The sequence below is a fragment of the Scylla paramamosain genome, chromosome 32 (assembly GCF_035594125.1).
Source record: "Scylla paramamosain isolate STU-SP2022 chromosome 32, ASM3559412v1, whole genome shotgun sequence".
Lineage (NCBI taxonomy): Eukaryota > Metazoa > Arthropoda > Malacostraca > Decapoda > Portunidae > Scylla > Scylla paramamosain.
In genome coordinates, this window is record NC_087182.1 from 5,076,255 (window position 1) to 5,101,092 (window position 24,838).

The window sequence follows — 24,838 nt, forward strand, 5'->3', positions numbered from 1 at the left end:
TTTGAGCAGTAGGTCAGTCTGAGGGAAGGCCACGGCAGAGGCCAGCAGGCAGGCACACACCCTGGGGAAGGAGGAGGGTTAGACAAGAACACACACACACACACACACACACACACACACACACACACACACGCACACGCACACACACACGCACAGCAAGACCATCAGCAAGACGCGTCGCTCCATGTCGAGGGCTGGTGAGGTGTGACGCTCTTCATGGCACTCTCAGGTGACTGGCACTGGCTACGCCCCGCCCACCATGCCGGGACTCCCACCACGCGCCGGAACTCAAGAAAGGGAGGAGACGCAGAGGGTTAGGTCAGGCTAGGTTAGATTTGGTTTAGTTAGATCGAATTAGGTTGATTAGTTTAGGTTAAGTGAGACTGAATTAGGTAAGGCTCAGTTAGATTTTGTTTTGTTTGGTTTGGTTAGGATGCTGTGAAGCATTTTCCTCCTGGCTCTTGTCCTTTTTCCTGTTTCCCAGCCCTTCCTTTGGTGCTCTGTCACCAGGTCTTCAGAATGTTATCCACTAGAGCTGATTAACGCCACACAGTTAACAGCTCACGCAGGTGGATGAGTAGTAAGCAGTGCTCATTGTTAACCTGTCCCGAAGCTCCAGTCTTGTACATCCACCTGACAGGCAGCGTGCAGGGAGGCAAAGGAAGACCAGAGTAATACTAAACATCAGCAGATATTGCAGGCTTCATTGGGACATGAATGCAAGTAAGAGGGAAGAGTCAATATTTTTTTTATTTTTTATCTTAAGGTTTGTTGGTTCAGGTCAGGTCGAGGGCCCCAGAGCCACGCGTTGTTCTCATCACCCATAAAGTCTGGGGTCCCATCCACAGTCACAAGAGTAGGCATAGCAAAAGCATCTGCTGCCTATTTGGGGAGACACGACACGAGTTAGTGAAAATGAATGACTTGGCACCATACCATGCTCATCCTTCCTGCTTAAAAAGGAGTTAAACAGCTGATCCATAAGGTGAAAGGTGGACAAACTGACAGAAAATGATCTTATGAACACCTTGTACTGCACCACAAGGCTTATAAGAACCTGAGAGTTTTTACGGAAGAGTGCAGACGAGCGATCGTAGTTCCTGTCAGGCTGAGGGGAGGCCGCGGCAGAGACCAACAGGCAGCCACACACCCTGGGGAAGGAGTAACGTTAGACAGAATCACACACACACACACACACACACACACACACACACACACACACACACACACACACACACACACACACACAGCAGAACCACCATCAGATCGCGTCGCTCCATGTCGAGGGTGGGTGAGATGTGGCGCTCCTCATGGCTACTCCCCGCCCACCTGCCGGGACTCCCACGACGCGCCGAAGGAGGAGGCACTGAGGGGTTACCGTGTAGGGAGGTTCACTGGTTTTTGTCATTCATTGCCCGTGTGGAGGAAAGGGAAAGAAAGGTCAGAGTAATGCTAAACGTCAGTAAATATTCCAGACTTTATTAGAACGTGAATGCAAGTGAAAGAAGGTTTTTTTTCTCTCTTTTTTTTTCTTGGTCTCTCGGGCCTTGCTTCAGATGTTATAGGTCAAGAAAGTAGATTCACCTCGTGCCCGGCGTCGCGAGCTTCCTCCGGTCTTTGCACATAACATCAGTACATTCTGTGTGTGAAGTACCTAAAGGAAGGAGAGCCGAGGAGTGTTGCTTCCCCATCAGCACAGTCCAAGCCCTTGTCTTGTACAGGTCCAGGTCGTGGGGAGGCTCCCAGAGTCATGCTTCCGTCACCACTAAGGGACGGGATCCCCTGCACATACACAGGACAGAGGGAAACAGGAGCAGTTCGGGTCTGTTCGGGAGAAAGGACACAGAGATTAGAAAAAAAGCATTTGGCATCATAACTTACTTGAAAGGAAGTTAAATAGGTAAAACATTTCATATATAAGCGGGCAAAAGATAAACAGATTGACAGAAAATGAGGCAGACAAAATAACCTTATGTACTGTAGGTATGACAGTGACAGATAAACCTCATGACATATACAGTAGATGAACATATTGCCATATTGTCAGGCGCCCCAGAGTTATATTTTATCACCGCGTCGCTTGTGTTAGAGATTTAATACCCTTCACCCCAGCTATCTCAGTCCTTCCCACAGATAACCAAGAATTCTGAGTCTTTCCGTAAGGGGACCGGCTGGCTGTGGCGTGAGATCAGCTGACAACTGTGTCCGTGAGTGGCTGGGTGAGTTATCATGCTGAGGATTCATGGGAAGGCAAAGCACTAAACTGACGGGAAACCTTTTCTAGGGGTCGAGAGAGGGTCGTTGTGTCCTGAGGCAGAGGTGGACCAGAGTGACACGCCCAGCTGGAAGTGTGGTGGAAAAGAATGGGAGCAAAGTGGTGCATGAAGGTCTCTGTAACTGCAGGAGTGAGTTTTACCTTCAGGAGGAGGGAATCTGTTTCCGGGCAGCGGTTCAGGTCGAGGGAAGGCCATGGCAGAGGCCAGCAGGCAGGCACACACCCTGGGAAGGAGAAAGGTTAGAAAATAACACACACACACACACACACACACACACACACACACACACACACACACACACACACACACATACACACACACACACATACACACACACACACACACACACACACACTCACACACTCACTCACATCAGGACCACCAGCAGGGCGCTTCGCTCCATGACAAGGGTGGGTGAGGTGTGGCGCTCCTCATGGCACTCTTAGATGACTGGCGCTGGCAACGCCCCGCCCACCCTGCCGGGACTCCCACCACGCGCCGGAACTTCAAAATTCAAAACAGGCAAGAGGCGCCGACGGGATACGTTAGGTTAGGCCACGATAGGTTTGATTAAGTTAGCCTGAGTAAGGTTAGGTTAAATTGAATTAGGTTAAGTTAGGTTAGGTTGAGTAAAGTTAGATTAGGTGAGAACTAGGTTATGTTATTTGATTGTTGAGTTAGATTAGGTTAGATTCAATTAGGTTATTGTAGATTATGATAGATTAGATCAGGTTAGGTTAGGATGAGTTTGCTGAGTATACTATAATGTATTTTTCTCCAAGTTTTCTTCGCTGGGATTTTGTTTCCCAACCTTACCTTCCCTCCTTCCCCCACCACAGGCTAAGGGAGGCGATGGGCGGGACACAGGCTCTGGTCATCCCAACAATACTCACCAGTGGTACTTGTTCATGCTCTTCACTCTTATAGTATCGTAACCCATGCATAGGCTCCTGTCCGCATTTATTTAGATTTTTAAAGTTCTGGATGAAGAAAAATGAACTGAGACGGAGATTTTGTATTACTTATATTATGATAATGTTGAAAATAATAATTGTTCCTCTAACTGATGGATAAATAGAAGTGTGATACAAGTGTAATAACTCGCCCCCTCCTCTCTCTCTCTCTCTCTCTCTCTCTCTCTCTCTCTCTCTCTCTCTCTCTCTCTCTCTCTCTCTCTCTCTCTCTCTCTCTCTCTCTCTTTTATTTAAAGAAATTTACATAAGGCTTAAAGCAACTCTTTTTTTTTTGTGCTGCTATTTAAAGCCTACATTTAAATATAAAAAAGAAAATATATACAAAAAAAACATACTTATCCTACTATATACAGAAATCATTAACACAGCACTAGTTTTTTTTTTTTTATGTAGGAAGGATACTGGCCAAGGGCAACAAAAATCTAATAAAAAAAAATGCCCACTGAAATGCCAGTCCCTTAAAAGGGTCAAAGCAGTGGTCAAAAATTGGTGGATAAGTGTCTTGAAACCTCCCTCTTGAAGGAATTCAAGTCATAGGAAGGTGGAAATACAGAAGCAGGCAAGGAGTTCCAGAGTTTACCAGAGAAAGGGATGAATGATTGAGAATACTGGTTAACTCTTGCGTTAGAGAGGTGGACAGAATAGGGGTGAGAGAAAGAAGAAAGTCTTGTGCAGCGAGGCCGCGGAAGGAGGGGAGGCATGCAGTTAGCAAGATCAGAAGAGCAGTTGGCATGAAAATGGCGGTAGAAGACAGCTAGATATGCAACATTGCGGCGGTGAGAGAGGGGCTGAAGACAGTCAGTTAGAGGAGAGGAGTTGATGAGACGAAAAGCTTTTGATTCCACCCTGTCTAGAAGAGCAGTATGAGTGGAACCCCCCCAGACATGTGGAAGTTTGTGTTTTTCGCCACCTGTGGGCAGCCACTTTCACTTGCTGGAGTGTCATTGTGTATCACTCGTGGCTGCCGTGAACAAGTTCCACAGTCTGGAGGTTCTGGCTGTGTAAAAGCGCTGGTACTGCCTCGAGTGAGATCGAGGCACCTGCACCAGCATGTCACTGGAGGTGGTGGTCCTGGACTCCCTCTGGACAGCTCGTGGACCGACACGTCCCGCCGATGCTTCAGAGACATGACTCCGGTCTGCTCCTCCTGCTGCTGCTGCTGCTGTCCGTCCATCCCCACCAGCCGCAGGGCACGCCGTTGCACGGCATCCTGTCTCTGCAAGTGGGTGGCGGTACTCGACATCCAGGACAAGGCACTGTACTCCATACAAGGCTGTATCTGAGCCTTCTACAGTGTAAAGACGCCCCGGGAGTCGAGGTTTCCCGCCATCCGACGCAGGGCAGAGACTCGCAGGGAGCTCTGATGGGCAACAGCAGCAACATGGCGGTTGAATCGTAGGCCACAGTCCACTGTCACTCCCAACACCTTGACGTGTTCCTGGAGGGGAAGTGTCTGGCCTCCAAAACATAGATGGCATGAGATTGCCGGAGGAAGGCGGGGGGGCAGCTGGGGACCGTGAGATGACCATCGCCTGCGTCTTCTCTGGAGCGATGCCGACTTGCCACGTCTCTCCCCACTCCGTCATCAGCCTGAGCTGCCTGTTTAGCTCTCTGACGGTTCGCTGACTGTCGGAGCGGCAGTAGGACCGGGAGAGACTGCAGTCGTCGGCGTATGCAAACAGAGTCGGTATTTGCCGCAGGAGGTCTTCAGTGTACATGTTCCACAGGATCGGACCCAACACTGAACCCTGTGGAACCTATGCCTGTATAGGTGATGATTGGGATGCCTGCCCGTTGATGACTACCCGGAGGGTTCTCCCCTGGAGGCAGTCCTCGAGCAGCGCAAGAAGGTTGCCCTGGATACCCTTGGCGCAAAGTTTTTTTTTTCACAAGCCCCGCGTGCCAAACCCTATCAAAGGCTTTAGCAATGTCCAGGGCCATCACACGAGTATCCAGGCCTTCGTCCAGGGCATTGTGCCAACCTTGGAAGAGGAGGGTGAGGAGGTCCACTGTTGAGCGGCCAGGCTGGAAGCCGAACTACTCGTCTAAGAAGAGGCGGAGCTCACTCAGGTGATGACAGATGACATCTGCCACCATCTGTTCCACCAACTTGGCCACCACAGAGAGCAGCGAGATGGGTCTGTAGTTGATAGGCTTAGACTCTGAGTTCTTATGGGCTGGTACCACCCGCGCCTCCTTCCTTATAGAGGGCCATCTGTGCTCCATCAGGCAGGACCTGAAAACGGTGGTGAGAGGATCTGACAGCTCACTCACTCACGCACACACACACACACACACACACACACACACACACACACACACACACACACACACACACACACACACACACACACACACACACACACACACACACACACACACACTCTCTCTCTCTCTCTCTCTCTCTCTCTCTCTCTCTCTCTCTCTCTCTCTCTCTCTCTCTCTCTCTCTCTCTCTCTCTCTCTCTCTCTCTCTCTCTCTCTCTCTCTCTCTCTCTCTCTCTCTCTCTCTGACAGCATGCGATGGAAACAGAAGACAACTCTAAGCCACAGAGTGCCCTAAGCGAGTGCGAGGTGTTGTGATCCGTTGTTCGGATGCCCTGTGCCGTGACTAGCTCCATTGATTATCTCGTTTAGGTTTGACAAAACTTCACCTTCTTCTCCCGATATATTTGTTCGCCAACTGTATGTGACATTAAGTGTCAGAGGATTTTTTTTTTTATGTATGTAACACATGCACTGGCTCAGGACAACAAAATGGAAGAAAAAAAAAAAAAAAGGCCCACAGATGTGCCAGATCCTTAAGAAAAATCCAAATGGAACATCCAAAATTGGAGGATAAGTATATTCATACCCCCCCCTTGTGATGACGAATTTAGTGCAACAAGTGAGTGGACGGTTAGCAAACAGTTACATAAGATATTTTCACGTTGTTGACGAAAAACCGAGGAACTGTACATTGTACATTTAGTTTGTGAGCTCTGTCCGCCAGTAGGAGAGGGAGAAGGAGAGAAGAGCTGCATCCTGCAGGAGGCGCTGTGTGACCTTACCGCAGTTTGTGTCTTCCTGTTCATCGGAAGAACACAACATGTGTCTATACAACACCAGCCTCCTTCACGCTCCTGTACTGCTGCCGTACTGCTCATGTGAGGGACAGATAATACCAAACATCAGGGATTGCTATGCTTTTTATTTACCACTAAATGCAAAGGAAAATTTAGCGTGAATTTATCATTTAAGTCAAAGAAGCAAGAGTCAACTCGTTCCATCCATGGCGAGTGGCGTGTGGCCGCGAGGGAGCAGTGTCAGGAAGCCGAAGTGTTCGCTGGTCGGGTTAGCCGTAATTGGCACAAGGACACGGTGACCTGATACACACGCAGCCTGCAAGTAGGGGGAGGCATTAGTGGCGAGGTGTGGAGAAGCATCCCGCATCACACCGAGACACTTGTTGCTGCCGTTGTGTGAGATGGTCTATTTAGTTTCTGAGATATCTTGATTATCTTCTTTTGAAGTACTTTACTTTAAGTCGTATGCAAGAGGAGGTAGACACTGGAAGTTCCAGTGTTTTCCGGTAGAAGGGATAAAAGTGTGAGAGGCGAGGCTCTCTGTGGCTTTTCCGCTTGAACTGAGCACTCCCAGGACAGAATAGCTATACTGTAGCTAAATGTGTGATATCAAATTATTATTGGACTTTCAAAACACTGTACTTGAACCGAGCCTCATAAAAGTACTGCTCAAAGCCACTCACCTGGTCTGCCACCAAACTGTCCGCCGACAAACGGTCTGCCGCCAAACGGTCTGCCGTAGCGGCGTCTCACCCGCGGCGAGGCCTCGGCGGTGACAGCCAGCAGCAGGAAGCTGCACACTCTGTAAGTTGGACACGGTTGAATGCAGCACGCCGACACACACACACACTATGCGGGTTATAACAAGGGGGATGTAAACAAAATTCTCAGGATAAGTAATCAGGATAGAACAAGAAATAACAGGTTTAAGCTAAACTCACACACACACACACACACACACACACACACACACACACACACACACACACACACACACACACACACACACACACACACACACACACACACACACACACACTTACAGCAGGACAATCAGCAGGGTGCGTCGCTCCATGTCGAAGTGTGGTACTAGTCAAGGCGTGCCTCCTCATATACCCGGGGGAACAGAGTGCCAGGTGCTGCCGCGTTGGGGATGACCGGCGAGGGCTCCCCCACAAGGTCATATTTCATTCCTTCCGGCCTTCCCCTCACGATTATGCACCTGCCGCGGCGATACCATCCTTACTTTCTGAAGGAACTAGTCATCGTAACTCCTCCACTCGTTCCGTTTTCTGTCATCACTGTAAGAAATATTCTACAACCAAGAAGCAAGGCCAAGAAGTGAACCAGGCAAGAAGTGGACCAGCCAAGAAGTGGACCAAGGAAGAAGTGGACCAGGCAAGAAATAGACTAGGCAGGAAGCGGACCTGACAAGAAGTGCACCAGGCAAAAAGTGAACCAGGCAAAAACTGGACCAGGCAAAAAGCGGACCAGCCAAGAAGTGGACCAGACAAGAAGTGGACCAGATAGGAAGTGGACCAGACAAGAAGTGAACTAAGCAAGAAGTGGACCAGGCAAGAAACGAACCAGGTAGGAAGTGGATCAGGCGACGCGGACACTCCTGCCTGTCTTAATAATATTACTGTTATTTGTTAAGCGTTCACACCATCCCACCTTAGAGACAAGAAGGGGGCAGGAAATAGGGCCTTGACGCGTGAGACACACACACACACACACACACACACACACACACACACACACACACACACACACACACACACACACACACACACCTATGAAGAAGCCCTGACCACCCTGAGTCTGTCCAGACTATCCACCAGGCACCGAGAGGCTCTGGAGAAGTTTGGAAGGGAACTACTGCATCATCCACGTCTCAGACACCTGCTGCCGCCTGCCGCGCCTCGCCCGGTCCGTGCCACCAGACACCACAACAAGATAACGCCCCTAAAGGCGCCACGCACGGACCGGTACAGACTCAGCGCGATTCCCACCATGGTGCGAGCTATCAATCAATAGTCCCTTCTAGATTAGACTTACCTTTAGGATTAATGTTAAGTATTTTCCCACCCCTTCTGTACATTTTCAATTCGTTAACTGCCAAAATAATAAACCGTTTATTATTATTATTATTATTATTACTATTATTATTATTATTATTATTATTATTATTATTATTATTATTATTATTATTATTATTATTATTACACACACACAGACACACACACACACACACACACACACACACACACACACACACACACACACACACACACACACACACACACACACACACACACCAAGACAACAGGAAGGGTGCGTCGCTCCCTGTGACTCATGGCAGGTACCGAGTGTGTTTTCCTCATAGGAACTATTTTTCCTGTCTCTTTTTTCCTTCCCGTCCTCCTCTCCTCCTCTTGCTTCCATCTTATGATCTTTTCGGCGCCAAAGCTTGAATCATTCAATCTTTTTTTTTTTTTTTTTTTTTTTTTTTTTTTTTTTTTGGTGCCTGGTTCCCCTAATTTACCAGGGCTCAGACAGCACCTCCAAACGAAGGGCACATTTTTTTTTTTTTAACTCCTGTGTTTGAGATACCCTCAGCCTCCAAGCGCGCGGCGCCATTGTACTGCGGCGGCCCCACGGCCGCTCATCAGTCAATCAATCAGCCAGTTAGTTGTCCTCCTGCTCTTCCTCGTCCTCCTTTTCCTCCCTACTGTCGTCGTCGTTTCTCTCTTCATTCTCCTCCTCTTTTCCAGCTCTTCCCCTCCTCCATGCTGTTTCCCATCTCTAATTTCCCTCCGTGTCTCCCTTAGTAACGCGCTGTGTCCGTCAGGGGAGCGTCACGTCGCCCTCCACATTGTCTCTCTCCTCCAAAAGACGATACTCGTTCAAGGGAAGAACGCGACAGATCTGCAGCATCAGCCTCCTTCGCGCTCCTCTGTGTTGTTGTGCTGCTCGTGTGAGGGACAGTAATGTCAAACATCGGAGTGTGCTATGCTTTTATTTAGCAGTGAATGGAAAGAAAAAAAATGTTTTATGGATTACGCAATGAAAACAATGTAGCGTTCAAATTTTTCCAAAATAGCGAGAGGTCCGTGTTGATGGAAGGACCGCCTATCGGGCTGGGCGAGGCTCCTGTCTGGTTATCCGCGGGGCATGCAGGAGTTTTAGCAGAATGACAATCAACCTGTAAGAAAGGAGACGTGTGGCGGGAACAACAGGATGGAAGAAAAGTCTGTTCACACACACACACACACACACACACACACACACACACACACACACACACACACACACACACACACACACACACACACACACATCCCATGACCTGCAGAACCGAGTCTTGCCTGGGGGGCACCACACACTAACAAGCTCATATCATTTCTTCCTGTTTTCAATATGAAACACTTCCACTTGTCACTGTAACTCCACTCGACTCTGTAACCAAGAACACTGTAATATTCATATGTATATTTTCAGCATCATGGCCGGAACTTAAGTAAACCGTGCATTATTATTATTAATATTATTATTGTTACCTATTATTATTATTAGTAGTAGTAGTAGTAGTAGTAGTAGTAGTAGTAGTAGTATAATTATTATTGTTATTATTATTATTATTATTATTATTATTATTATTATTATTATTATTATTATTATTATTATCATTATTATTGTTACACACACACACACACACACACACACACACACACACACACACACACACACACACACACACACACACACACACACACACACACACACACACACACACACACACACACACACACGTACTTCTAACGCATGTTTCAATTCCCTCACCTTGTCCTCCAATAATATTGTAGTACCAAGGACGGCTGGTGGTCGTTTTATCATTGAAACCGAAGAAATCACTAGAAGAACTGAAGCGGCTGCCATGCCGAGAACGACTGAAAGATCTAGAACGACTGCCAGAGCTAGAACGACTGCCAGAGCTAGAACGACTGCCAGAGCCAAAACTACCGCCAGAGCGACCACCGCCTCCGCCTCTTGGTACAGCCTTGGTGGTGGCTGCGAGAAGGATGCAGCACACTCTGTGGGATAAATACTACTGAATGAGGCACGAAAGCAAACACACACACACACACACACACACACACACACACACACACACACACACACACACACACACACACACACACACACACACACACACACTTACAGCAGGACAATCAGCAGGGTGCGTCGCTCCATGTCGAAGTGTGGCACTGGTCGGGGCGTCCCTCTTCATATACTCGGCGGAACAGAGTGCCAGGTGCTGCCGAGCTGGAGACACCTGGAGAGGGCTTCCCCACACGGCCTTACTCGGTTCTTTCCGTCTTTCCTCTCACGATGGTGTATCTGCCGCGGCGGTACCATCTTACTCTGAAGGAAGTGTTCATCGTAACTCCTCCGCTCCTCCCCTTTTTTGTCATCACTGTAGGAAATATTCTACAGCCAAGAAGTGGACCAGGCAGGAAGTGGACCAGGCAAGTAATGGACCAAGCAAGTAGTGGATCAAGCAGGAAGTGGACCAGGCAGGAAGGGGACTGGGCAGGAAGTGGACTAAACAAGAAGCGGACCAGGCAGGAAATGGACCAGTCAAAAAGTGGACTAGGCAAGAAATAGACCAGCAAAGAAATGGACTAGGTAAGAAGTGAACCAGGCAGGAAGTGGACCAGGCGAGGACACCAGGGCCCGATTTTTAAACGTTGGTGTTAGTAAATCCCAACACCAAACCCCACGTCGTATCTCCTCTTGCTAATTTTGCAAATGCATATATATATTCATGTTTTTTTTTTTTTTTTTTTTTTTTTTTTTTTTTTTTTTTTTTTGTGTGTTTATAGTTAGGGCTGTACATTCTCTAATCTCTAATTGTTGGAGTGTAGAAGCAGGTAAGAAAGAGCCTCTCCTCAGAGAGGCATGTGAACAGAGTGTGCGTGTCTTCGAGAACAACTCCGGAAAGCCTCACCTCCTCAGATTGATGCACAAGATGAAGGAGTTCTAGATATGCTGCAAATGTATGCAATGAAAATTGTATTCAAGAGTTTTCAAAACTATACTAGAAATGTTTCTTTGTTGTCAACTACTATAGTTACTTTGGAATCAGGTTATGATGTCTGGTGCATGTGATGACGATACTGATTGAATATCAAAATCAATCTGGAAAAGTAGTGTAATATTCTAGTCTTTTCCATCCATTATCACTAAGTAACAAAATTTCACTTTTTTTCTTGTCCTTGGCCCCAAACCACACACACACACACACACACACATATATATATATATATATATATATATATATATATATATATATATATATATATATATATATATATATATATATATATATATATATATATATATATATATATATATATATTTTTTTTTTTTTTTTTTTTTTTTTTTTTTCCTGAAAACAAAACCATAATTATTTTGATTCTAAGACTTTGCTTTTGTAGTTAGAACAATTCATTTACATTTTTACCTTATTTCATTACATCAAAAATTTCAGCCTTGTCGCTCAACCTCACACTCATTTGCTCAAGAAAAATGTTGCATTCTTCTGGTCTGAAAAGGAACAAGATGCCTTTGATCTTCTCAAAACTGCCTTGTGTCAAGCACCAGTTCTTGCTTCTCCAAATTTCGAGAAAGATTTTTTCTTATACACTGACGCTTCTGGCTTTGGAACCGGTGCTGTTCTCATGCAGAAAGATTCACTTGTTAAACATCGCCTATTAGCGTATGCTAGCGGACTTCTCAACAAGACAGAGCAAAATTATGACGTCACAAAGCGTGAGTCTCGCCGTGATCTGGGCGTTACGTCATTTCCGTGAACTTATCTTAGGCTATAAAATTCATGTCCAGACTGATTATTATGCTGTCACAGAGACCTTCATAGGCAACAACTTCACAGGTCAATTTGCTCGCTGGCATCTTACGATTCAAGAATTTAATCCTACATTTTCATATATTCCTGATAAGGCAAACTCAGTGGCAGACACACTATCACGCAATGTTGCCGCCATCTCCGCCATCACAGACAGTCTTGCCATGCCAACCATGGATGAGATAAGGAAACATTAACATTCAGATGCCTTCTGTTCTAGTGTTGCTTATTACCTCGAATCTGGTGATGAGACAAGTCTTCTAAGTTGCAAATGAGTGTTGATACGTTTTTATGCAAGACAGTTTCTTGTATAAGTCGAGTGATGTCTCTACTGACGATTCTAGTGAGCGTTCATCTCAGCTCGTGATACCTCAGTCACTTGTGAGTATCATGTTTCATCATGTTCACGACTCACCCCACACAGGACATCCAGGTCGGGACAAATTCCCTTGCAAAAGCAAAACGATCATATTTCTGGACGACTACGTGGAAAGATATCTTTCAACACTGTGCGCTCTGTTCTCAGTGTGCTTCACACCGTCCATCACTCGTAAACGACAGTCCATCGCTTCCATACTCCATCGCTTCCACTCCTTGGGATTCAGTCTCTGTTGATCTACTCAAACTTCCACTCACAGAGAACGGTTATCGGTATCTTCTAGGATAGTTTCACTCGTGTGGATAGTTTCACTCGCTTTACCATTCTTGTTGCTCTCAAGGATAAAACTGCTACTTCTGTTGGTCGCACGATCATTGACAACATAATTTGTCCTTATAACTTTCCTCGTGTCATCTTATCTGACAATGACGCTGAATTCAATAAGAATTTCACATCAAGAAATGTAACATCGTTCCTCACTCACCCAGTTCAAATGGCAAAGTAGAGCGTCGTAATAAACGCATCCTTGACGTTCTGCATTACATAACAGAAGCAAAGCACTCATGTGACGAATGGCTTCCTCAGATAGCCTGCTCTGTCAACTCAGCAATCCGCGCCACCATCAACGAGTCTCTACATGTCGTGCTGTTTGGTACCGACAAGCGTCTTCCATATGAATCTCTCCACAGCGCGCCGCGTCCTGTCTGCAACATGGATGACTACGTCAAATGTCGTCTCTGCGATATTCATTTCACTTATAAGCTCATTCACGATCGCCTCACTGCATCACAATCTGAGATGCTGCGGAAACAACATCGTAGAGCGACAGATTCATTGGCTTTATTATCATACTACTCTATCATACTATCGTACTGCTCTATTGTTATATCCAAATGCGAGAACGCATTTTTCGTTGGGTAAGGCATCTGTATCAGTCTCAACAATTATTATTATTAATATATATGTGTATATTCACTATTTCATATATTCATCTCATGTGTGCCCATGGGCAGCCAACCTTTCTCCTCCTCCTCTACCTCTCAAGGGAATTTCACACCCACTTCTAGTCCTTAGGGAAAACACCAGCGTTCGTTCTGAATCTTCCTTTCTGGTCATTATAAAGACCCCTCTCATTGGTCCTTCATCTCATTTCATGGCATCTCATTGGTCATTTCTTCTCCCCACTCAACTCAGATAAATACAGCCCGCATGGTAGCGAGCTCTCTCAGCCCCAGTCGAGCTCAGTCCTAGTCAGTCAGTCACCCAGTCACGAGCGGTCAGTCTTGGTCTCTCACTCCGTTCCGCTCTGTCACAGTCAGTCTTGAGAGACGCTGCTCAGTCTTCATTTCATATCACTTCAGAGACAGAGAACAATCAATCGTCACGTTGCAATCTCGTCTCGTATCAAGTGTGTATATTCTACCTATTATTAAATCAAGAGGAACTCTCATCATACGTGTCTTTTACTCGCACTCACCATCTATATCAACTTATACCCATGACCTCCAAGCTACCAGAACTACCGTCTCACTGCCGGTCCTCCACGCTACCAACGCACCAAGCATCATCAACTGGCCAAGTATCATGATCTAAACTCCAAACAGAAAAGTGTAGAGGCATCAAACAAGGAAACAAGTGATGGTCAGGAGCAAATAAATCAACCCAAAACAAGAGTTGGAAAATAACACTTGCTTGTCAGAGACAAAAATCGTGTTACATAGTGTTATTATTGTTTGTTTAAGTTCCATTCTCTATTACGTAAAACGTAATAGAGTGGGAGAAAATGCCACCTCCACTGTAATCCCCAAACACTATTCAAATGTGTCTTCGAATGAATGGAACTAAAAGACTCAGTAGTAAAGGGAGAAAAGGTCTCTAGTAGAATATTACCATAGTGATTTCATATATAAACTGGTGAGATGTACGTATGTAACAGCTAATAATAAACAACTCGACAGCCACAGCGTAGCCTACAGTCTCCTGCGCCTGTAGCATGTATAGCCTATCTTGTTTTTATTTGCCGATCCAGTTCAAAATTTCACATTCTCATTATGATGTGCTCTATACAGTTAAATAAATACGTTTTTTCTCATCTATTACGTAATGTTGTTTGCTAGCTCAAACGTGATAAAGCCCAGAACTACTAAAATTTGATGTTTTATGCATTAAAAATACTTTAGTGTTGCAATTATTATATGAAGATGCTGCAAACCTTGGGAGGTGATGAAAATCGACAGTTCTTTCAATCTGGCAGGCGATCTGCACAATGCAAACGAACCATAAATCACACGGGTAAAGGCGCCCGAACGCGCGCATTTATTAACACCTAAATTTCTTCCTTGCGATGATGGATACTATTTTCCTTCAGCAAAGAAGTATATTGATATATTATCATATTTTTTACATAACTTTCAATCGCATATGAATCGTGAATATCATTGGTGTCTCTTATTGGGGAGGGCAGGACACACCAACAGAACCTGTGGAGTCTCCAACGAATTGACACTAGCAGCACGGTTTAAAAAAACAAGACGTTCTAAGAATCAGCTACATTGATATTAGTAACTACTAACACCACGTTTAAAAAATCAGGCCCATGACAACAAGCAGTGCTCGTCGTTTCCTGTGACTCGTGGCAGGTATCAAGTGCGTGTTTTCCTCAGAGAAACTGTTCTTCCTGTCTCTTCTCGTTCCCCTCTTCATCCTCCTCCTCCTCCTCCTCCTCCTCCTCCTTCTTCAGTTAAATTATATGAGGAGCCCTCGGCCTCCAAGCACGCGCGGCACCACTGCACCAAGGTGGCCTCTCTTATTATACTAACCAGTCATTCAGTCATACAATGAGTTATCCTCCTTCTCCTCCCTACTGTCGTCGTCGTTTCTCTCTTCCTCCTCCTCCTGGTGTTTCCCAGCCCCTCCCCTCCTCCACGCTGTTTCCCGTCTCTTATTTCCCTCTGTGCCTCCTTCAGTAACGCGCTGTGTCCGTCAGGGGAGCATCACGTACGTCGCCCTCCACATTGTCTCTCCTCCAAAAGACGATACTCGTTCATGGGAAGAACGCGACAGATCTGCAACATCAGCCTCCTTCACGCTCCTTTGTGCTGTTGTGCTGCTCATGTAAGGGACAGTAATGTCAAACATCGGAGTGTGCTTTGCTTTTATTTAGTAGTGAATGGAAAGAAAAAAATAAATTTATGGATTACACAATGAAAATAATGTAGCGTTCAATTTTTTTCCAGAATAATGAGAGGTCCGTGTTGATGGAAGGACAGCCTGTTGGGCTGGGCGAGGCTCTTGTCTGGTTATCCGCGGGGCATGCAGGAGTTTTAGCAGAATGACAATCACCCTGTAAGAAAGGAGACGTGTGGCGGGAACAACAGGATGGAAGAAAAGTCTGTTCACACACACACACACACACACAGGAGACAGTAGACACCTACCGAAACGATAATTACTCCCAGTGAGGTCTAAAGCACTGTTCAAGGGGTGCTGTGAACTTATCATTAAACCCAGCTGTGACATCACTGAACGTTTCCCTTTGTGTCTCACAACACAAGGGGGCAGTCACAGCCTGCCCTCTAGAGACAACTCTCTTTCTCCACACAAAACTACAAGCACCTAATAACACACACACCCTTCACTCAAAATTTTCAAAATTATCATGGCGACTCCTACACCAGCCTCGGAGTCCCCATCTGGGGAGGGGACCATAAATGTCCCAGGGTCGGACTGTCTTTCAACGACCCTAAGTGTCTTGACACCTCCCTCAACTTTTTCTTCATTAACTTCTGCAACGTTCGCGCTCTAAGATCTAATTTTCAATCTGCAGAACACCACCTCTCCTCTTCTAAACCTCATCTTCTTTTCCTCACTGAAACTCAGGTGTCTGAGGCAACTGACAGTAGCCCCTTTTCTGTTCCCTCCTACTTTCTCTATCCTCATTTTCGATCCAAACCTGGATATTGCGTTTATGTGCGCAATGACTTAACCTGCTGTCGTGCCCACGCTCTTGAATCTTCAGAGTTTTCCACCATCTGGTTACGACTACAGAGTCACTCTCAAACTAAATTTATCTGTGCTGTATACCTCTCACCTAACTCCTCTGACTATAAGAAATTCTTTGACTACTTAACTTCTAAATTAGAGCACATTCTGACCCTCTTCCCTTTTGCAGAGATCTCCATTCTTGGAGACTTCAATGTTCACCATCAGCTTTGGCTTTCTTCTCCTTTCACTGACCATCCTAGTGAACTAGCCTTCAACTTTGCTATCCTCCACGACCTAGAGCAATTGGTGCAACACCCTACTCTTATTCCTGAAAGTCTTGGAGATACGCCCAACATTCTTGACCTTTTCCTGACCTCTAATCCTTCTGCTTATGCTGTCACCATTTCTTCTCCGTTGCGCTCCTCCGATAACAATCTCATATCTGTATCTTGTCCTATTGCTCCAATCCCTCCTCAGTATCCCCCTAAGCGAAGGTGCCTCTGGCGTTTTGCCTCTGCTAGTTAAAGGGACCTGAGGAGATATTTTGCTGATTTTCCTTGGAAATACTACTGCTTCCGTGTCAGAGACCCGTCTTTGTGTGCTGAGCGCATAATCGAAGTGATAGTGTCAGGCATGGAGGCGTACATTCCTCACTCTTTTTCTCGACCTAAACCTTCCAAACCTTGGTTTAACAGCTTGTTCTCGTGCTATACATGATAGAGAAGTGGCCCACAAAAGGTACTTAAGCCTTCCATCACCAAAATCTCATGCACTTTATATTTCTGACCAGAACCATGCCAAGTCTGTTCTCCAACTAGCTAAAAACTCTTTCATTAATAGAAAGTGTCAAAACCTTTCAAGATCTAACTCCCCTCGTGACTTCTGACATCTAGCCAAAAATATCTCCAATAACTTTGCTGCTTCTTCTTTCCCTCCTTTATTTCAGCCAGATGGCACCACTGCTATCACATCTATTTCTAAAGCTGAACTCTTCGCTCATACCTTTGCTAAAAACTCTACCTTGGACGATTCTGGGCTTGTTCCTCCCTCTCCTCCAACCTCTGACTACTTCATGCTACCTATTAAAATTCTTCGCAACGATGTTTTCCGTGCCCTCGCTGGTCTAAACCCTCGGAAGGCTTATGGACCTGATGGGGTCCCTCCTATTGTTCTCTAAAACTGTGCCTCCATGCTTGCACCTTGCCTAGTCAAACTCTTTCAGCTCTGTCTGTCAACATCCACCTTTCCTTCTTGATGGAAGTTTGCCTACATTCAGCCTGTTCCTAAAAAGGGTGACCGTTCTAATGCCTCAAACTACCGTCCTATTGCTTTAATTTCCTGCCTATCTAAGGTTTTTGAATCTATCCTCAACAGGAAGATTCTTAAACATCTACCACTTCACAACCTTCTATCTGATCGCCAGTATGGGTTCCGTCAAGGCCGCTCCACTGATGATCTGGCTTTCCTTACTGAGTCTTGGTCATCCTCTTTTAGAGATTTTGGTGAAACTTTTGCTGTTGCCTTCAACATATCAAAAGCTTTTGATAGTCTGGCACAAAGCTTTGATTTCCAAGCTACCTACCTACGGCTTTTATCCTTCTCTCTGTAACTTCACCTCAAGTTTCCTTTCTGACCGTTCTATTGCTGCTGTGGTAGACGGTCACTGTTCTTCTAAATCTATTAACAATGGTGTTCCTCAGGGTTCTGTCCTGTCACCCACTCTCTTATTATTCATTAATGATCTTCTAAACCAAACTCCTTGTCCTATCCATTCCTACGCTGATGATACCACCCTGCACTTTTCCACGTCTTTTCATAGACGTCCAACCCTTCAGGAGGTAAACATTTCACGCAGGGAAGCCACAGAACGCTCGACTTCTGATCTTTCTAAAATTTCTGATTGGGGCAGAGCAAACTTGGTATTGTTCAATGCCTCAAAAACTCATTTCCTCCATCTGTCAACTCGACCCAACCTTCCAGACAACTATCCCCTCTTCTTCAATGACACTCAACTGTCCCCCTCTTCTACACTGGACATCCTCAGTCTGTCCTTTACCTATAATCTGAACTGGAAACTTCACATATCATCTCTAGCTAAAACAGCTTCTATGAAGTTAGGTATTCTGAGACGTCTCCGGCAGTTTTTCTCACCCCCCCAGCTGCTAACTCTGTACAAGGGCCTCCATGTATGGAGTATGCTTCACATGTCCGGGGGGGGTTCCACTCATACTGTTTTTCTAGGCAGGGTGGAATCAAAAGCTTTTCGTCTCATCAGCTCCTCTCTTCTAACTGACTGTCTTCAGCCTTTCTCTCATCGCCGCAATGTTGCATCTCTAGCTATCTTCTACCGCTATTTTCATGCTAACTGCTCTTCTGATCTTGCTAACTGCATGCCTCCCCTCCTCCCGCGGCCTCGCTATACAAAACTTTCTTCTTTCTCTCACCCCTATTCTGTCCACTCTCTAACGCAAGAGTTAACCACTATTCTCAATCATTCATCCCTTTCTCTGGTAAACTCTGGAACTCCCTGCCTGCTTCTGTATTTCCACCTTCCTATGACTTGAATTCCTTCAAGAGGGAGGTTTCAAGACACTCATCCCTCAATTTTTAACTACCACTTTGGACCCTTTTATGGAACTGGCATTTCAGTGGGCATTTTTTTTTTTATTGGACTTTTGTTGCCCTTGGCCAGTGTCTCTCCTACATAAACACACACACACACACACACACACACACACACGTACTTCTCCTAACGCATGTTTGAATTCCCTTACCGTGTATTCCAACGAAATCGAAGTACCAAGGATCCCTGGTGGTCGTTTCATCATTGAAACCGAAGACATCTCTAGAAGTAGTATAGCGGCTTACATGCCCAGAATAACTGCGATATCTAGATCGACCTCTAAAGCGAAAACGGCCGCCAGAGCGACTACCGCCTCCTCTTGGTACAGCCTTGGTGGTGGCTGCGAGAAGGATGCAGCACACTCTGTGGGATAAATACTACTGAATGAGGCACGAAAGCAAGCACACACACACACACACACATACACACACACACACACACACACACACACACACACACACACACACACACACACACACACACACACACACACACTTACAGCAGGACAATCAGCAGGGTGCGTTGCTCCATGTCGAAGTGTGGCACTGGTCGGGGCGTCCCTCTTCATATACTCGGCGGAACAGAGTGCCAGGTGCTGCCGAGCTGGAGACACCTGGAGAGGGCTTCCCCACAAGGCCTTACTCGGTTCCTTCAGTCATTCATTTCACGATGGTGCATCTGCCGCGGCGGTACCATCTTACTCCTCCACTCCTTCCATTTTTTTTTTTTTGTCATCACTGTAGGAAATATTCTACAGCCAAGAAGTGGATCAGGCAAGAAGTGAACCAGGAAGTGGACTAAACAAGAAGTGGACCAGGCAAGAAGTGGACAGGCAGGAAGTGGACCAAGCAGAAAGTCAACCAGGCAAGAACTGGACCAGGCAAGAAGTGGACCAGGCAAGAAGTGGACCAGGCAAGAAGTGGACCAAGCAAGAAGTGGACCAGGCAAGAAGTGGACCAAGCAAGAAGTGGACCAGGCAAGAAGTGGACCGGACAGGAAGTGGACCAGGCAAAAGGTCGACTGGGCAAGAACTGGACCAGGCAAGAAGTGGACCAGGCAAGAAGTGGACCAAGCAAGAAGTGGACCAGGCAAGAAGTGGACCAAGCAAGAAGTGGACCAGGCAAGAAGTGGACCAAGCAAGAAGTGGACCAGGCAAGAAGTGGACCAAGCAAGAAGTGGACCAGGCAAGAAGTGGACCAGGCAAGAAGTGGATCAGGCAAAAAGTGGACCAGGCAAAAGGTCGACCAGGCAAGAACTGGACCAGGCAAGAAGTGGACCAGGCAAGCATTGGACCAGGCAGGAACTGGACCAGGCAAGAAGTGGACCAGGCAAAGATTGGACCAGGCAAGAAGTGGACTAAGCAAGAAGTGGACCAGGCAAGAAGTGGGCCACGCAAGAAGTGGACCAGGCAAGAAGTGGACCATGCAAGAAGTGGACCAGGCAAGAAGAGGACTAAGCAAGAAGTGGACCAGGAAGGAAGTGTATCGCTCGTATCAACCTTACTACTATTATTATTATCAGTGTGTGTGTGTGTGTGTGTGTGTGTGTGTGTGTGTGTTTGTGTGTGTGTGTGTGTGTATGTGTGCGTGTGTGTGTGTGTATTTCATTGTTCATTTTTCCACGTAGTTACTTTGTCTCCACGTGATGAATGTGATATATATTTTAAACCTTCCTTCCTTCCTTCCTTTCCTCCTCTCTGGGAAATATCACACCTTCCTCGTATCTCTCTGCCCTTAGAGAAAACACTGCTCGAATGTTGGTTGGCTTTAATAACGACATGTCATTGATTTCTTTACCCCAAATCCATGCATCTGATTGGCTATCCTTTCACCTTCCCATCGGTCAGCCTCCTCTGACCCCTGATTCACTTCCTTCTCCATATATAGAATCTGTATGTGCAGCCAGGAGTCAGTCATCACAGAGCAGAGACAGTTCAGGTCAGAGAGAGTCGAAGCATCTGTCACGCTCGTCTTAATCAGTGTCTCTTGCAATCACGCGTGTTCTATATTGTTATCTGGTCATTAGAAGAAGAAAGTGACTGTGTGTGTGTGTGTGTGTGTGTGTGTGTGTGTAAACCTTTATTCGCACATAAACCATATAATCAACCACTACCCACGAACCTCCACGCTACCAAAAATCATTCATCGGAAAATCAGTGGGCCATCACATCTGCTACTGCTACCAACACCATCTTCCAGTATCAACCAGTAAGTCTACCAGAACAGTGGCGGCAACGGCAGTAACTTCCATCTGAACCAGTGGTAGCAGCAGGTGGTAACATCAGTAACATCCAGAATTAGTGGTGGCAGGCGTTGAACTTACAGTTAGAACAGAAGTGGACCAGGCAAGAAGCGGACCAGGCAAGAAGTGGACCAGGAAAGAAATGAGCCAGGCAGGAAGTGGACCAGGCAAGATGTGGACGAAGCAAGAAGTGAACCAGGCAAGAAGTGGACCAAACAGGAAGTGGACCACGCGACGCGGACACTCCTGCCTGCCTTGATGATATTACTGTTATTTGTTTACCGTTCACACCATCCCACCTTAGAGGTAGGAAGGGAGCAGGAGATAAGGCCTTGACGCGCGGGAAACACACACACACACACACACACACACACACACACACACACACACACACACACACACACACGCGCGCGCGCGCGCGCGCGCGCGCGTGCCAGGACAACAGGCAGGGCGCGTCGCTCCCTGTGACTCGTGGCAGGTACCAAGTGTGTTTTCCTCAGAAAAACTATTCTTCCTGCCTCTTTTCGTTCCCCTCCTCCTCCTCCTCCTCTTCCTCCTTTTCCTCCTGCAGTTAAATAATGTGAGGAGCCCTCGGTCTCCAAGCGCGCGGCACCACTGCACCAAGATGGCATCACTTATTTCACTAATCAGTCAGTCTCAATCAGCCAATGAGTTGTCCTCCTGTTCTTCCTTGTCCTCCTTTTCCTCCCTACCATCGTCGCTGTTTCTCTCTTCCTCCTCCTCCTCTTCTTCCTCCTCCTCCTCTTCCTCCTCCTCTTCCTCCTGTTTACCAGCCCTTCCCCTCCTCCATACTGTTTCCCGCCTCTTATTTCCCTCCGTGCCTCCCTCAGAAACGCGCTGTGTCCGTCAGGGGAGCGTCACGTCGCCCTCCACATTGTCTCTCTCCTCCAAGAGACGATACTCGTTCATGGGAAGAACGTGACAGACCTGTAACATCAACCTCCTTCGCGCTCCTCTGTGCTGTTGTGCTGCTCGTGTGAGGGACAGTAATGTCAAACATCGGAGTGTGCTATGCTTTTATTTAGCAGTGAATAGAAAGAAAAAAAAATGTTTTATGGATTACGCAATGAAAGCAATATAGCGTTCAAATTTTTCCAGAATAATGAGAGGTCCGTGTTGATGGAAGGACCGCCTGTCGGGCTGGGCGAGGCTCTTGTCTGGTTATCCGCGGGGTGTGCAGTAGTTTTTGCAGAGTGGCAATCACTGTCTCCTGTAAGAAAGCCATGAGTGGCGGGAACAACAGAATGGAATTGGAAAGTCTGTTCAGTCATGCCACACACACACACACACGCACACGCACACACACACACACACACACACACACACACACACACACACACACACACACACACACACACACACACACACACTTTTCATAATGTGTTTCAATTCCCTCACCTCGTTTTCTTAAGAAATCCAAAAAACAAGGCGAGATGGTGTACGTTTCCTCACTGCGACTGGAGTCACCGTAGTGGCTAGAGCTCCATAAAGAACCGAAGCCACTGACAGGCCGATGGAGAGAGCTGGAGCCAAAACCTCTGTTAACGCTAGAACGGCTGGCAGAACGAGAGCTGCCGCCAAAGCGACCACCGCTGCGACCACCGCCCCTACCACCGCCTCTCCTCGGCAAGCCTCGGCAAGCGAGGAGTAGGGTGCAGCACACACTGTTGGATAAATACGACTGAATGAGACAAGAAAGCAAGCACATGCGCGCACGCACACACACACACACACACACACACACACACACACACACACACACACACACACACACACACACACACACACACACACACACAAATAAATAAGTAGATAGATAGTTTACTGAACACATCATTTTCACACACAAGGACCTTAAGACTGTCTTTGATCATCCCTGAACACAATGTGTGTTGTACACAAATATACATACATGTCGTCCATGATCATACCGTGTTAATTAACCTATTAATAGACACATCGGTTGAATATTAGGAACCTTATCACCAAAAACTACGTTTCTAGAATTTCATGAATAATCATACAGTGTGAGAATGATTACTTGCAAACAGATCCTCCATACCGCTAATGTTATAAGTTTCGTCCTAAACCTTCTAAACCTTGGTTTAACACAGCTTGTTCTCGTGCTATACATGATAGAGAGGTGGCCCACAAAAGGTACTTAAGCCTTCCATCACCAGAATCTCATGCACTTTATATTTCTGACCAGAACCATGCCAAGTCTGTTCTCCAACTAGCCAAAAACTCCTTCATTAATAGAAAGTGTCAAAACCTTTCAAGATCTAACTCCCCTCGTGATTTCTGGCATCTAGCCAAAAATATCTCCAATAACTTTGCTTCTTCTTCTTTCCCTCCTCTACTTCAACCAGATGGCACCACTGCTATCACATCTATTTCTAAAGCTGAACTCTTTGCTCAGACCTTTGCTAAAAACTCTACCTTGGACGATTCTGGGCTTGTTCCTCCCTCTCCTCCACCCTCTGACTACTTCATGCCACCTATTAAAATTCTTCGCAATGATGTTTTCCATGCCCTCGCTGGCCTAAACCCTCGGAAGGCTTATGGACCTGATGGGGTCCCTCCTATTGTTCTCCGAATCTGTGCCTCCGTGCTTGCACCTTGCTTAGTCAAACTCTTTCAGCTCTGTCTGTCAACATCTACTTTTCCTTCTTGCTGGAAGTTTGCCTACATTCAACCTGTTCCTAAAAAGGGTGACCGTTCTAATCCCTCAAACTACCGTCCTATTGCTTTAATTTCCTGCCTATCTAAAGTTTTTGAATCTATCCTCAATAGGAAGATTCTTAAACATCTATCACTTCACAACCTTCTATCTGATCGCCAGTATGGGTTCCGTCAAGGCCGCTCTACTGGTGATCTTCTGGCTTTCCTTACTGAGTCTTGGTCATCCTCTTTTAGAGACTTTGGTGAAACTTTTGCTGTTGCCTTGGACATATCAAAAGCTTTTGATAGAGTCTGGCACAAAGCTTTGATTTCCAAACTACCCTCCTACGGTTTCTATCCTTCTCTCTGTAACTTCATCTCAAGTTTCCTTTCTGACCGTTCTATTGCTGCTGTGGTAGACGGTCACTGTTCTTCTCCTAAATCTATTAACAGTGGTGTTCCTCAGGGTTCTGTCATGTCACCCACTCTCTTCTTATTATTCATTAATGATCTTCTAAACCAAACTTCTTGTCCTATCCACTCCTACGCTGATGATACCACCCTGCACTTTTCCACGTCTTTTCATAGACGTCCAACCCTTCAGGAGGTAAACATATCACGCAGGGAAGCCACAGAACGCCTGACTTCTGATCTTTCTAAAATTTCTGATTGGGGCAGAGCAAACT

General features: G+C 46.3%; 2 protein-coding genes across 4 annotated transcripts in view; both read right to left on the reverse strand.

The window, feature by feature from the left end:
• LOC135089096 (uncharacterized) overlaps nucleotides 1-6,588 on the reverse strand; it is a 7,336-nt gene extending 748 nt beyond the window's left edge. Inside the window, exons 1-6 of one of the 3 annotated variants that reach the window (XM_063984323.1) lie at nucleotides 2,648-6,588; nucleotides 2,417-2,499; nucleotides 1,585-1,824; nucleotides 1,058-1,394; nucleotides 155-882; nucleotides 1-61 (exon numbers count right to left, since the gene is read on the reverse strand). The exon at nucleotides 1-61 is cut by the window's left edge and continues 28 nt beyond it. In XM_063984323.1, the coding sequence (XP_063840393.1) occupies nucleotides 4,192-4,968 (777 nt within the window). In that variant the 5' untranslated portion in view covers nucleotides 4,969-6,588 and the 3' untranslated portion in view covers nucleotides 1-61; nucleotides 155-882; nucleotides 1,058-1,394; ... (1 more) ...; nucleotides 2,417-2,499; nucleotides 2,648-4,191. Of the gene's footprint in view, nucleotides 62-154; nucleotides 1,395-1,584; nucleotides 1,825-2,416; nucleotides 2,500-2,643 lie in introns of all 3 variants that reach the window. The other 2 variants (XM_063984322.1, XM_063984324.1) reach the window with 2 other exon arrangements.
• A 2,731-nt stretch (nucleotides 6,589-9,319) lies between these two features.
• On the reverse strand, nucleotides 9,320-10,689 carry LOC135089097 (signal recognition particle subunit SRP68-like). Its single transcript, XM_063984325.1, has 3 exons — nucleotides 10,537-10,689; nucleotides 10,158-10,408; nucleotides 9,320-9,519 (listed from the first exon to the last, which is right to left on the reverse strand). The coding sequence occupies exons 1-3, from the start codon at nucleotides 10,566-10,568 to the stop codon at nucleotides 9,515-9,517; spliced, it is 288 nt and encodes a 95-aa protein (XP_063840395.1). The 5' UTR covers nucleotides 10,569-10,689; the 3' UTR covers nucleotides 9,320-9,514.
• Between the last annotated feature and the right edge of the window lie 14,149 nt (nucleotides 10,690-24,838).